Source organism: Zonotrichia leucophrys, chromosome 1 (genome assembly GCF_028769735.1).
Source record: "Zonotrichia leucophrys gambelii isolate GWCS_2022_RI chromosome 1, RI_Zleu_2.0, whole genome shotgun sequence".
Classification (NCBI taxonomy): Eukaryota; Metazoa; Chordata; class Aves; order Passeriformes; family Passerellidae; genus Zonotrichia; species Zonotrichia leucophrys.
In genome coordinates this window covers 75,004,264-75,020,082 of record NC_088169.1, presented here as the reverse complement: position 1 = coordinate 75,020,082, position 15,819 = coordinate 75,004,264, and the positions used below count along the sequence as shown (strand labels likewise).

Here is a 15,819-nt window from a genome sequence, read left to right as displayed (position 1 = left end):
ATAAAGTCTGGAGGTTGTTCCCTCCCTTTGACAGAGCAGCTTCAGGAGAAGCTTTTCAAAGCCTGCTCCACTTACACTGGTTTTGTTTTTCCCCTAACCTCTTTCTGAACTCTTGTATAAAAAGCTGTGAACTGAAGTTCACAGAGCTTGATTTCTCTCTCAAAAGACTTTTTTTCTACAGGAAATAACTCTTTTCTACAAAAAGAATAAACATATGAACTAAGACTCAAAAATGCTCATGTATCAAAAGGAAGAGTATGAAGAGGGCACAAGGGATTTATTTTCTGAATGTATTTGCTCATCCTGAATAAAAGCTGGCATCTTTTAATAGACTGAATTTTCTTTTCTGGCAAACAGTCCAGCTAAACTGACAAGCTTCTGAGTTCAGCCTCCTAAATAAACAGCCCTTTCTCCATCTTGCAGAAACATTGCAACTATTATAAACACTGCAGATGAAAAAACAATGTGAAGGAAGGGAAGCTGGCACGCTCCAGGAAGAAGGAGGAGCTGGCATGTGCACTTCAATTCACAGGAAGGGTCCTTTTGTTATGAAAATGAAGTAGTTCAAGTGTTTGTGTTCACTCCTGCCCCTGAAAGAACTATTTCCAGAAAATATTTTGTTATCAAGATGATCTAGGACAAAAAAAATTAGATTATCTACATCTTCTATATGAGGTCAACTATAAATCAGTACTTTATGTGACAATGCCTATTTGACATGACAGAAATGCTTTTTCTTGTGTGTGAGACAGTTCAGAGGCTCGCAATAACCCTTGGCTTGTCCTTTTGAGCTAAGAGCTCTCCTGCAAACCATTCTGGATTAGTCCACCCTTTTTCCTCTATATTTCTGAGCCAAAAGGTCTCTCCAGGTCCAACCTGTAAAAGAAACAGTGTTAGTTCTTTTAACTGTAGTTGGCTCTGAGTGATTTAGAGAGCCATTAGTGCACCAGCCACCATCCCTGGAGCAGACCACGTGCCAGTGCTCTGGGAGGTCTCTGCAGGGAGACCTGCACACATCTAAAAGCAGCTGAACTCTTCCCCAAGCCCTCCGCAGATCTTGAAAAGTAGCACCCACACAGCCACACAACAAAAACTTTTTTTTTTAATGTTTTCATTAGACTGGTCCCTTTTTGTCCCTTGCCCTCAGCTCTGAGATTTTATTGTGTATTAAAACCAATATGAAATAACAGTAACACTTATCTATGTTTCCTTTCCTTTCTGTATTTTTTGCAATTCCTTAAGCTTTGGGGCAGTTGGAAGAGGACAGCCACAGTTCAGTAGGATGCTGAACCTCTCCTCCTCCCCCAGCTGCTCAGAATTGGCACAGGCTGACCCCTGGGATCCCCAGGCTTAGGGACAATCACACTCCCCAGGGGTCTGTGCTGATATTGCCCACCATCTTAGTTTCACCTCCTGAGTTCTCAGGTCCTCTCCAGAAATCTTGAGGCTTATTCCCCAAGGAGGGATCACCAAGCAGGTCTCAGTTCTGCAAGAGCTCAAAGCACTAGTATTGCTCTTGCTGAGCACATCTGAACCCAGGCATGGTAAAAGTAGTAATTAATCTCTTTACCTTTGCATATTCAATTTCTCCACTTTTTCTGCTGTGTTTTTACTTTCTTAATTGCTATCTTGATGCAATAGTGATGCATAAGATGCATACCAAAAGTGAAGCAACTAAACAAATGATCTGTCTTCACAGGACTTCTCCAAAATTCTCTTGGGTGGAGCAGTTTGCTGATCTCAGAAACCACCTGAAGTCCTTCAACTAAAAAACTTTTGGATTAGTAGGATGCATATAAAATAGTAGCAATGCTTCCATTTCAAAGTCAGTTGAATACCTCAATCAACAGAAAAGCATATTGATCCTACAGAGCCAAGAAGAAAGGAGAGATGCTATCCATTCTGTAGCTGCCATCACTCTTGGCCTTCACCCATGTCCCTGGAATTCACTTACTGACTCTACCCCTGTAATCCAATTCCAGATGTGGTCCTTTTGTGTTGTTCTTTTGTTACAGCTGGCCTTGCCATGTTGGTTTTGCTCATCTGCCATGTAGGGGATGCTGGAAGGAGCTGCTCTAATGGAAAATCCAAAGCAATGCTGTATTGTTTCTTCTTGAGAAAGGGGAGGAGGCAATGGAAAGCAGGCTCTGCCCACCCAGAATGCTCTGTCTGATGCCTCCTTTCCCTACCTCCTTGTCTCTCCACTTGTTCAGTATCACAGTTAAATCCTTTCATATGTCTTAATATCCACTGTCAGAGCAGAGTGTGTCCTACCTGCTTCACCAGTGTAGTCCTCCTGCTGCCCCTTCTCCTTTGAACTACCTCTAACTGAATTCTGAACCTCAGACCTTTCCCAAAGTTTTGGATACAAAATGACCTTGACATAATTTGAGACACAGCCACCTTGCCTTGTTTTGGTGAGATGACAAAATCCCCATTAGAGTGCCAGACCTTGGCTTTCTGAGGGGTTTTAAAGTTTGTTATTTCTCACTAGTGGAATCTCGCTGGTATTCCTTGGGAGAAGGATTATGTACAAAAAGTATGGCAGAGAGGATGTAAGATGGAAAAGTCTGAGATGCAGCCCCAAGCAAAAGTCAAAGAACAATGAAGACCAGAGAATTTTATAACATAAATAGGAAAAATTTCTATTTATGTTCAAAACCTAGGAATATGTTGTGACCTCCTATCTATAAAGATATTCAAGACCAAGAGTTTTGCTTTATTTAACCAAAGCCATAGTCTGTCTGTACAGAAATTCTGTCTGTCTCTCCTAGCACGTCCTTTTCAGAAAAGTGTAAACATGCCCAACTAGGATCAGTCTTTCCTCTGCTGTAACCTCAGGCCACAGCTCTCTCCACATTTACTCCAGTGGCGTGGCTGTCCTGCTGTCTCTGCAACCCATGCTACACTCTTGCACTCCATACTTGCAACTCCTTCCTTGTTAGGAAAAGGCACTCCCTATATCCTGTGACTGTTTGAACATTGCCAGCACTTCAGAAAATTGTTTTACTCACAAACACCTCTATGACAGAGGAAAAAAAAACCTTTGGAAATCTTTTTTTCACAGGCCTAGCACTGAGCAATAATAGAAGTAAGATGATGAGCTCATTTCACATAACCCTTAGAATAGTTATAAGAAGCAGGTAATGATTTTCTCCAGTACATTAAACAGGTGACTAGAAGATTGGCAATCCATTAACAGAATAACACACAATAGCTTTCTGTGGAAGAACATTTAATTTTTATCTTTCCTGGTTTGCAAACCAAAACTTTATAAAATGCTTTTCAAACTTCAATTTTCTCTTTTAAGTTCTCATTTCTGTAATCTCTACAGTAAGATAAATATTGGTCTGCAAAGATGTATTCAAGTAGCTAAATTGACAGAGTAGCAAAATTAAAAATTTGCTTCTTCCTTTAACTCTTATACGCTCTGTGATGGGGCTATCCATCACAAGTGAGCTATCTCAGGATTGATCACAAGTCTGGCACAATGTAATTACTGAACCAAAAGCATTGTATTATATAGCATGAAATGAAATAGCAACTTTGCCTTCCACATTATGAATCCGTTGACTAATGATGGAGTGTTGCAATTAGAAAGTATGGAAGTAACAAGACAAGGTATTTCACAGTCTACTAATGTATAGAACAAAACTACTGATAGAGTGAAGCAGGGAAATTAAAACCAATAAAACTGGAACAGAAAATAACAATGGCATTCTTAATAATCTGTAAAAGGAGAGGATGGAAGTGTCCTCTAAAGCAGGTCAAGTTTACAAGGATTATGCGCAGCATCTGAAAAAGGCTTCTTCTGGTCTTCTGTCAGGTGACATATTTTTTTTCCTAGTACGTTTTGTGATGGCTGAGAACCCTTTAATTCCTTGGCATCATGTGACATAGCATCAGGAGATTTTGCTTTAAGAGACTAGAGAGAAAAACCCAATGAGGTGTGGGCAAGAGCTCCCATTGTCCTGAGCTCCCTCCCCAACTCCCATTTGATGCTGCCTGAATGGCAAAAGGCTGATCACTGAGTCACTGCTAGATCACCTGGGGCACAAACCAAGAGCACAAGTTGCATAGCTAGTGCTTTGGAAATCATGGGTTTGGTACAAACTGGCACACAAAAAACAAAAACCAAAACAAAACAAAATAAACCCTCCAAAAAAAACAAACCCAAACTAAAAAAAGAGGAAAAGATGAAGTACTACAAGTTCTCCCAAGCCCATACTAAAAGTGTTCTTCACTCCTTGTATTTGCATCTTCAAATAAGCTGATTATCTGGAAACAAAAAAACAGGTGGGAATTCATTAAAAAATGCAATAATTTTTCTTTTCTTCTCTTTTTTCTTTTTTTTTAAAACTTGGATTAAAATCTTTCCATAGTCCTAATACCTACTACAAACATTCTGAGCCCTTGATGCAAAACAAACCCATTATCCTACAGAATAATCCAGCCTACTTAAATTTCATCTTAATGTTAGTTGCAAACTTCAACAGTGTCTGAGTGATGCAGGTATTCAGACTTATAGTGATACACAGAAAAGAAAATGAAAAAGAGAAAGAAAAGAGAAAAAATTAAAAGCAAAAGGAAAAAGATAAAAGAAAGGAGGAAAAAAATAAAAGAGAAAAAAGGTGAATACTATTGCATGTGGTGACGTTTTCTGACACAGTCTGGCTTAAATTCACTAATAATTTCAGCAACAACAGAGAAAAATTAGTCTTTCCTCCTCTCTCTTCTCCCACCTATCACTTCTGTCAAGGCTCCTGACTGACAGAGAGTAGGATTTTTGAGGGTATTTTTGTGTTTGCAAAATATCAGCCCTAGGTCTGACTCCATCTCCTTGGAGCACTCCGTGCCTTTCTGCAGGGAGCTTTTGGGGGCGAATGAGCCAGAGAGGATACTCATCACTGATGTTCTTTTGTGGTAACTGCATGAACAGTTCTGTGAAAAGGTGAAGAAATATAAATTATGGACTTCTGTTCCCACTCGCAAGGGGGCTTTTAGAAACTCCTCCTCGCTGGCTGATAATTCCCTGGGTAGCAAAAATACCTTGAGGTGAAAAGGATACAAATGCTCATGAAATCCTAACCATCTCTTGTTCATCTTAACAAACTAATATTTTATACCTTTTGTATGTTGCTTGCAGCATCTCCTTTTGTGCAATGGAAGTTGCTTAAAATGTCCCAGAAATAACATAAGACTCAAGGAAAGGAAGTTGTCTTTGAATCTTACTGTGCTTTGTCAGCTGTGTCTGTTGGGACACTGCTCATCCTGGGCTGTTCTTGGGGACTGCATTTACCTTTACCTTTACCCCATCATCAATGTTGGTAGAACAATGAGTTCGTGTCTATGTCCTAACCTGGGGGACATTTACAGAGTTGAAACCTTGACCTTAGGCTTCACCATCAGGATCACAGGTGATCACCAAGCAATTAAAGTTTAAGGGATTGCAGATTAGTATTTAAATATATGATATTTTAATTCAAATTATCACAAAATGACTGCATTTTCATTATGAAAAAAGCAAGCTATAAAATAGACATATTAAACTCTGTAATTTTTCTAAATTTTATATTGAAACTGCATTTTCAATGATTTATCTCAATACTTAATTTCATCATTCAATATTTTCCAAGACATTTTCTATAACCAAAAGACATATCATTTCCCTAGGAGGCTGAACAGTTGTTAGGAAAAGTAATTGCTTACACACAGCTCTATTAACATTTGGAAAAGTGTTCAAATTTCTGAAACAATTAAGAATTCAGAGATGGTTCAGATTTATCTACCTATTTTTCCTAAAACCTTTCCTGCTCTTGGGGTACACTTCTGAAGTCATTAAATGTAAAATACAAATCATTATCCTAATTGATAAATGGAGTAATTCATGAAGACGGAGGTGCTGGGATCAAGCAGCAGCTCAACTACCTGTCAAAACAGGAGCCAGAATCCACATCTTCTCCGCCCTGGCAAGACATGTCTTCCAGGTAAGATTGTAGGATGTTCTCTCTCTCCTGGTTTGGTCCTTCTGGTCACTACCTCTTGCAGAGCTGGCAATGTTGCTCCTTGTTCCTACTCTGACCCTGTTTGGCAGTCAGAATAGTTATCTAGAAAGTTGGTCCCCTCAGGGCACACAATCATAAAATCCATGCTATCCCACTGTCTTGATCAATGTCCTATGCACTAGACACCTGACTAACTCCGTGAATTTTGCCTCTTTCATGCTTTAAAAGGAAAAGATTTTCTCCAAATCACAGAAAGTTACTTTAATATCAATTTGCATGATGCATACCAGAGAGCTGCCAATTTGTCCCTTTGTTCTGGTATATTGGATTTGTGAGGTAATGTCTTGGTAGAAGGAGGGGCTACAGGGGTGGCTTCTGAGAAAAGCTGCCAAAGGTTGTCCACATGTCCAACAGAGCCAATCCCTGGGGGCTCCAAGATGGACTTGCCCCTGGCCATGGCCAAGTCCATCAGTGCTGGTGCTAGTGACACCGGGATAATGTATTTAACAAGAGGAAAATGCACAGAAGCCAATGCAGCCAGAAAAGAATGACAATATCCAAGCAAAAAAGCCCCAGACACCAAGGTCAATGCACAAGGAGGGGCAGGAGGTGCCCCTGGTGCTGGAGCTCCTCTGCAGCCCATGGTGCGGCAGCTGTGCCCCTGCAGCCCATGGGGGAGCGGAGATCCACCTGCAGCTCGTGGGGGAGCCACGCTGAAGCACATGGAAACATCAGAAGGAACAGGCTCCCTGCAGGACCTGTGGAGAGAGAAGCTCACACTGGAGCAGGTTTGCTAGCAGGACTTGAGACTCCACAGGGCACCCACATTGGAGCAGCCTGTCCCTCAAGGACTGCACCCTGCAGGAACCACACCAGAACATTTCAGTAAGAACTGCTGCCTGTGGGAAGGACTCTTGTTACAAAAATCCATGGAGGACTGTCTCCCACGTGAAGAACCCCATGCTGGAGCAGGGGAAGAGTGTGAGGACTCCTCCCCTTGAGGAAGGAGATTAAGAGACAGCATGTGCTGAAGTGACCGCAGTCCCCATTCCCCATCCTCCTGCACCCCTTGCAGGGAGAGGCAGAGAAAACCAGGAGTGAAGTTAAGCCTGGGAAGAAGGGAATGCCATGCAAAAGGTGGTTGAAGATTTGGTTTTATTTCTCATTACTCTACTCTTAACTGATTGATAGCAAACTAATTTCCCCAAGTCAAGCCAGTTTTGCCCATTGCCATAATTGCTGAGTGATCTCTCCCTGCTCTTATCTCCACCCATGAATCTTTTGTTATATTGTCTCTCTCGTCCAGCTGAAGAGTGATGGAGCAATATTGGTGTGCACCTGGCATCCCATTGAGGTCAGCCCACCACATTTAGAAAGAAAAAACTCAGGGAAACTTTCCCCAGGGCATTTTTATCTAACTGGTTGGTATCTCCTTCCTCCTTCCTTTCTCAAGTAAGTCCCAGGTGATTTAAGTCCAGCTCTGAGGTGCCTCATCTTTCTGACTGACTACACAGGGAATACAGGCACCAGCAACACTGGGGTGCTGCAGGGTTCAGCATCCAGGTTTCTCTTCAGATGTATCCTAGCTCCTCTGTGAAGAAAGCCTCAAGAGCCATTTTGGAGTGTAGTAGTCAAATTTATTTCCACTGTAGAATCACACTTGTTTCAGTAATAAAAAAATAATCTTTGCAGAATAAAAGTAAACCTGTAGTGATATAAATATTATTTACTTGCACACAAATTCACCTAAGTCACTCAACATAAGTTTAGACTTAGTATTCCCACAGTTCTACATTTTCAATGGAGTTAACATGACAGTTACTTGCAGAAAGATGAGAAAGGTGAAGTCTGGCTCAGTTGGTATTTAAACATACATGAAATAATAGAAAGCTTCCCTCCTTGGCTTTTTTTTTGTTATATGACTACACTGCCTATGAAAAATACTAACAGCCTTCAGCACTGATCATTTCTGTTTGTCTAATTAAAATACATTACATAGAGAGCAACAGAAGCCTCTTCTGGCTGCCTTGCAGATGTGACTTTGGCACTGGCCAGGCAGAACCAGCAATGAGTGCAGAAGTGTTCAAGCTCAGAGGTTCTTAGGCTGAGCTCAGTCTCCATTTCTGAGATTCCTATCACTAGCTACTGCCTTCCAAGAACAAACAAGGTCTAGCAATTTCCTACAGAGGGTCATCACAGACTCATTAGACAGCATGTCTGATCCACCAGTAAATCCCTGTGCTATCCTAACACAGGTGCTTTACTCCACACAGCATTACTAATGGCGGGGTGAAACCAACAGGCCAGCTCATAGTATGTATGGCTGATGTGTAACTGCCTAAAATGAATATGTCAACCAAAAAAAAAAAAACCACCATAAAAACTCAAACCTATCTTCTGCACTCTCATTCAGTTCAAGCCATGGAACAACAGTAAACACAACTGCAACAAATTTAACTTGCACTTTAACTTCTAGATAACGCTTCAACTGTTTTTCCCAATTATGGGGGTGGAGTAAAAAAAGGGGGGAGGGAATAAAATTTAATGAATTGCTCTTGTAATGACTCTGTATTCCTGTGTTCTGCCGAAATTATACTTCTTTACCATATAGGCTATTGTCAGTACCATGTCCTCACAGCAAGCTGATTTATTCTGATCCTTCCTTCCTGTTAGTACGGTGACAAAAGTACAAGGTTCAGCCTGGACTCTTCTCAAGGCCTCTGTGAGAGGACGACACTGAACTAATACAGCACAATACTGAAGACAAGAGAACATAACACTTAAGTTCTGATACACTGAAAAGCAATTTCACACGTAAGATCATTTATGTAGGCACACTGACATATTGAGCACCATTTTTTTTTCAATTTAACATCAACATTCAACTCTGAACAGAAGAATGTTAAGCCTCTAAGACACTTTCAGTATCAAGGAAAGAACTACTTCTAATTTAGAAACATCGAAACACTAACGTTGACACCTTAGCTGAGATGTTCACTGCAAGTGACCCTCTCTCTGAATTCGAAGGCGCTCCTTCTCCACTTGCAAGCGCTCCTTCTCAATCTGCAGCTTCTCTGACTCAAACTTTAGGAACTGCAGCCTCTCTTTCTCTAACTGCAAACGTTCTTTTTCAAGTTTTAACTTTTCAGTTTCTAGATCCAGAGGCTGCATGATGGGTTTTTCAGTTTGGGTGAGGTCACTTTCCAGGGCAGGTTTTTCAGCATGCAGAGTCTCTAGCCTGAGTTTCTCCCACTCTATCTGAAGTCGCTCCTTCTCAATCTGCAGGCGCTCACGCTCCAAGTCAACGTGGCGCAGCCGCTCCTTCTCAATCTGCAGGCGCTCCTTCTCCACTTGCAACCTTTCGGCCTCGATGTCCAGTCGCTGCTTCTCCAGCTCCACCTTTTGCTTCTCCAGGTTTATAAGCAAGTGAGAATCTTCATAGGCTAGCCTAGCTTGAGAAGAGCTCAGATTTCCAAACTCTTCAATGTGGGGGAAGTCTGGTAGGTCATTTTCCTTTTTTGAATCTGGTAGAACTGATGACAATATTTCTTCTTCTTCCTCAATAGGAAACTGCAGAGAGGAATGCAACAGACAAGAATTACATTCCAGTCTTTACGGCAGAACAAATTTTTATGTACAACTTGACTGAAAAGAACATAGTGCATGTTTTTCATAATCTTTAAAGCGATTCAGAAATGTTTAACTTATATTTTGTAAAATAACCACGCTACGTCAGAAGATTTTTTTATCATTACAGGAAGAGAAACAGGCTTTATCTGCAACTTAATATCTGCTAATAAAAAATGGAAAATCTTGTCAGTGAACATACAAAAACATCCAGAAAATATAGCAGAGTAGTTATTACAGATAATTCAGAACAACTGATAAAAAACTGGATCTAGAAGACCATATGTTGTTCTTACCTTTCATAGAGCTAAGTGACATTTATGTAAGCCACCAGGCATTTGTTGTGACTAATTATTTATCAGAGCAGATGGATCCATAGGGTATGTGTTATGTAAGCTAGCCTAACCTTCAATAACTTGGGCTATTCCATTCCTAAAAAACATTTAACACTGACATTTTTCACATGCTCCAAACTCTCCCAACTCTACTAAGTGGGTCAATAAGCAAGGACTTTTTTAACCATTTTGTATTATCACATTTGCTGTAAAGCTATTTGTGGCACATGATGAGGTGGTGAAGACCACTGCTTTCAGGAGACTGTAACATTTTGTGTATTATTACAGCCCTTACAAATTCATAGTACAAAAGAGATAAACTGTCTCCCAATACACATGCTGCAAGAGAAAGGCAAACTGAGGAAGGCAAGTGTTCAGAAAAACTTTAGGACTAGGAGAGCCACCGTCAGTCCTCTAGCATTAGAGAAGACACACACTGTTCCTTCAGCACTGTCTGACAGTAGTTCTCACTACCATCTAACAGCTTACACTGGTTTTCTCCCAGCATACATATCAAAGGAGTTAAGACAGGAGTTGCCTCCCCACTCTTCCCACTCAAAAAAACCGAATCCAACAAAAAATCTCCCCCCCAAAAAACCTAAAGCAATAAAACCCTACACAAAATCATTTGAGTACCCCTTTTGGAAAAGGGAACTATGTGTTTAAAGAGGAACAGCAAAACTATCCCAACATGTGACTGTGCTCCAGCTGGTTGCCTATCCCAAGACAGTCACAGTACTACTAGGAGCATCAACTTGTCTATAGAATCCACTACTGCTTGCCAAATTCACGCTAAAATTCTGACAGAGAGGAAAGGCTGACTGACTAATTCAAGTAATGTTTTTATCTCCTGTAGGTTCATTTCAAGTAATGCAAGCAGTATCCTATTTCTTTCTGTATTCTATTTCTTTCTGTACCTGCAGGTAACATTTACTTCCATTTGTTAAAGATGAGCACTTCTCTGCTTATCCGTCGAGGCATTCTGAATACTAAAATGACCAGTTTCCTTCAACAGTATTTTCCTTGAATTGACTCAACTAATTCTTATCTGTGGCACATGCAAAAGGAAAATACATGTGCAAAGATATACTCGAAGTTTAGGGATCTCAAATCAGTAATCAACATCCAAGACCTTACAGACAATTCCAAGTTGCTAGATCTGAACACCATGTCTCTGAATTATATTTATTTCTACAGTTTAATTCACACGTTCAGAAAAAAACAGAAACAGATGCTATGAAGAAACACAGTAAAACGCCTTATGCTGAAATGAAGCAAAGGCCATATTGCACATAGCTCAAGTATATCAGTCACTCACTTCAAAATTCTGCGGGTCTTCCTCTTCCTCTTCTACTTTGATTTCTGTTAACGATCCCCCGGCTTCTCTGAAGTCAGTGATATTTTGCCACTCAAAACTAGATTCAATTGCAAATCCCATTTTCTCATCCATGTCTTCATTGAGAGAGTCATCTAAATTGGATGAAGGAAGGTGAAACCCAGCACCTACTACTTTGATGTTTGCATTCAGACGTTTTCTCTTCATGAGTGCTCTCCAGTCAAGGTATCGCCTTTTCACTTCTGTCCCTGTTCTCTGCTCTCCTTCACCTACAGCATTGACACACTCTGCTATTTCCTCCCAAGCTTTCCGTTTCATCTCATTAATTGTTGTATTAAGTTGCTTCGAAAAGAGTACTTCTCTCCTTTTTCTGATTTCCTTAAGGAGAGTTTGAGTTTCCTGAACACTAAAATTGCTTTTTCTTTTTCTTTTTAACTGTTTCATTTTTTCCAGGCTTAACCTAGTAATTTCACCAAGCAGACCACAGAGATGATCTGACACTAATCAGCTACTAATACAAATAAATTTAAAAGCAAATGAAAGCAGAGCTCAGTTCTCATGAAGTAAATTTTCTCTTCACTTTGTTGTATTTTTCTATTTGTCAGGCTTCCTAAGAGAAAAAGAGCAAACAAGATAAATCTCCAAGGTACACACCAGATATTTTCATTTAACAACTTGACTCCTAAGTCATCATTTAAGGAATGCATATTTTGAACTAACTGTTTATTTGATAAAGGAAAACCATTTTGCTAAACTTTCAATACAAAGTAGTCATAGATACTTCCTCTAATCTCCTATAAATCATAAAACCATGGATATATTAATATATCCATGTCACAAACTGTTAAGGCTGATTTGGTATTTCCATTATAAAACTACAGATATTTTCCTTCAGCTCTTAAGAGTTTTGTCAGTTGGGATTTCCTTAAGACTGAAATTTGACACACGCATTTCAGTTTGAATGCTCAACTACTTACAAAAGAAGCTGAAATTGTTATATCATTACTTCAAAAATATGAAATGTTTAGGGTACTGAAATTTTTTTAACACATTTTAAATAAGAAAACATTTTCATTAAAAAAATAAATTAATATGAAAAGTTGACATTTTCGAGATTCTTCTAACTTAACATAAACATAAATAAGAGAACTGGAGCAATCCTGTTGAATGTCACAAAATAACTACTAGTTAAAACAAATGTCACTCATTAGAGACATTTTAACAGGAAACAGATTTAAGTCACTATATGCCCATGGTAAAACCCTCCTGCATCCTTCTCATGCTGCTGAACATCTCCTGTCAGATACCAGGGCAGCTTTACAGTTCAGCCAGTGCTCTACCCTCAGCACCAGCTGGGGCTGTGCCTGATGGTGAGGGGAACACAAACCCCCCTGATTCACCTGACAGACTGTGTGCAACTCTGCAGAGAAGCAGAGACTGAGGGGACTGTTAACACAGTAACGAATATTATTACTGCATTAATAACAGATTATATTAAAAAAAAAAACCAAAACAACCCACCAAATTGTGGAAGACTAGGAATCAAAAATGGCTCTTGCTCACAGACTGCTTGACAATAGGTTCAATTTAGGATTATTTTGAACAGACTTTTGTACCATGCTACCTACCACTGCAGATAGGTTTAAAAAGCTTTAAGTCAAGTGGGCCATGGACTCACTATACACTTCTAGCTGCTGCTTGTTCACTGTTCATGCAGCAGAGACATTGGTCCACCTGAAGGGAAATGGCTTCCAGATTATAGATTCACTCGTTACTAACTAAATAACTCCCTCCCACCTATACGGGATTCTTAAATTACTAAGTATTTTTCCTCCTATTGTTCTCCATGAACTTGATTAAAGCACACACATCAGCACACTGCACTACAACTCCCCACCTGGGGAATAAGGTCTCATAGTTCAGACATTGTTCTTCATCGCTGATACACTACTGACTGCAAGTAAGTGGCTCACTTGCAGTTTTCCACATCCATGTTTTCTTTCATAGCCAACAAACACAGAAAAACAAACAAAAAATGAACTGGGTTTCCAAATTTTCATCATCTTCCAAATACAATTGTACATCAACATGGAAAATGCTGACAGGTAAGTTTTCTCCTTAGCTCTAGAGAGGGCTGAGAGTTTAAACATGCAAATGTTTTAAACGACCCTGTGGGCCAGCCCCCTGCATCACTTGACTGATCTCCCCAGCCATGCTTTGGTAAATGTCTATTCTGTTTTGGATCTTATGCCATAAGCCAAGGACATGACCTTTAAGAACTACAATACTAACTTGGAAACTACTGGCATCCAATTCCTTTACTAGGTGAAGTTTTCTTTTAGACTTTTATTTAAAACTTTTACTAGAACATATCCGATACGAACCCCTGACTTTCCCAGTGAAACATCAGCAAAATATATATTTTTTAAAACTCATGACTATCAACTTCCAATTGGTAAGGACACCCTGCCTCTTTAACTCTTTCCTTTTTGAAAGCATATTGCTTTGTTAAGGACAATTCCTTTCTAATTAATATAAGTTGAGTTAGTGAATTGTCTTAACAGGATATTTACTCCCAAAGATGGTTCTGTGTATCTATCTGATATATTAACTAAAAAAACCTTATTATCTAACAAAAGCTGAGGTTTGGGATATTCAGTTCTTAGCCATTGCCAGATGGTCTCCAGGATATTACTCTTTAATGAGGAAAAATGAGCTGTTACATACCCAAAGTACCTAAGAGATGAGATTGTAAATAAGCTAGGATTTGTACACCTTCTAGATAGCTACAGGAAAAAAACCCACCAATATTCCAAACCTCAGCAGCTGGGATAGCATTACTGCTCATCCTAGTAGCTGGGACAACGCTGTGTTTTGGACTAGTGTGCCAATAATGTTGGCAGCACACCAATGTGTTGGTTGTGCTTAGGCAGTGCTTACTTTAAACCAAGGGCTTTTCAGTTTCCCATGCTCTGCCAGTGAGGAGGTGCACAAGAAGCTGGGGCGAACTGCAATGCAAAATGCACACTTTGACAGTTTGGGTAGAAACGTGAAGTGGTGGCTAAAAAACCCCAATTCTGATGACAACATGAAGACTTTAATGTCTTCCAGAAAAGATGGCAGGATGGAGCTTAGACTTTGGGCCTGTCAGGCCAAAAGCAACCTGTGATCAAGAAGGCTCTCATCATTGCACAAAAGAAATACAAACTACTGGGGTTGAAAAGAAACAAGTACTGTAAAACTAAGCTGGAAACTCCACAAACAGAATATGCATACACTGAGTACCTTTGGCATAGTTAAAGACAGAAGCATCCTCATTCTGCCTCTATATTTTCTGTCTCTTTTGTTCACACTTTTATTGTCCGACCACATGTTGGACAAACAAAATAAAAATTAGCAAAGGCACCAAACAAACAATGAGGCAAACAAAAAAATCCATGCATTCACCAGGAGTGGAAGACTGTTGCTAGCATCAAACTTGAATTTTATGAAAATCATTATTTTTTACAACAGATGATGTCTTGATTAAAAAAACTTTTAGAGCTTATGCTTGAATAAAAAAAAAATCAAATTACAAGGACCTACTATCGCTAAGTTTTCTTAAACAAAATTAGGGTCTTGAATATCTTCTGCCTAAGGCTTTCTAGAAAACTTTTTTGTGATTCCTAAGCGATGGCTACACTGGCTTGGAGCAACTTATGCTTTTGTACAAAGGTTTTTACTACAGGAGGATCTGGACGCTGCACAACACATCACCCAACACAGCCCTGGAAGAAGCCTGCGGTTTACACAACCAAAAAAGCAGGCACAGAAGGGAACCAACAGCACCTAAAAGGACAATTCAACGAAGCAGGGAGAAAGCGCGGAAGATGGGAAGCAGCTGAGGACTGAGGCAATTGAAGGCACAGACTTATCAGGCCGCAGCTCCCGTTCCCCGGGACGAGCCAAGGCCCCGCAGGGGAACGGGAGGCCCGGTGCCTGCGCGGGAGGCGCCCCGGGAGGCTCAGGGCGGGCTCGGCCGCGGCTCCGGGCTCAGCGCGCTCCCACCCGGAGCGCTGCAGGCAAAGCAGGGCGGCAACAAAGGGAGGCGGGGGCACGGCGGGCTGCCCGGCCAGCACAGCCCGAGGCCCCGGGCAGATGGGCCCGTGGGCTCTGAAGCAAGCCAGGGCCTCTCCGGCCGGCGCGGCCCTGCGACTCTGCCGGGAGAAGGAGAAATAGGAACGGGACCTCCCCGTGGGGAGATAAGACGGCGGGCAATCGCCTCATCCCCCCCAGGGGCCGAGGGCGGCGGAGCCCCACCGCTGTGCCCCAGGAGGGCGGCGGGGGCTGCCCAGACGCCGCAGGGGGAGTGGCCGTCCCATCCCCGGGCCGGTGCCGCCGCCCGCCCCGCCCGGTCCCCGGGGGCCGCGCGTGCGACTCACCTGCGCCCGGCGCTCCCCTCCGGGCCGCCGGCCCTTTAACGGCCACCGCCCTCCCATTGGGCGAGCGGCCTGCCTGTCACTCGTCTCCGCACGCC

At 41.4% G+C, this 15,819-nt stretch overlaps 1 protein-coding gene across 1 annotated transcript; it reads right to left on the bottom strand.

The window, feature by feature from the left end:
- Positions 1 to 7,624: 7,624 nt before the first annotated feature.
- MSANTD4 (Myb/SANT DNA binding domain containing 4 with coiled-coils) lies at positions 7,625 to 15,819 on the bottom strand. Its single transcript, XM_064718351.1, has 3 exons — positions 15,725 to 15,819; positions 11,286 to 11,913; positions 7,625 to 9,575 (listed from the first exon to the last, which is right to left on the bottom strand). Exons 2-3 carry the CDS (start codon positions 11,745 to 11,747, stop codon positions 9,000 to 9,002), a joined length of 1,038 nt encoding a protein of 345 aa, XP_064574421.1. The 5' UTR covers positions 11,748 to 11,913; positions 15,725 to 15,819; the 3' UTR covers positions 7,625 to 8,999.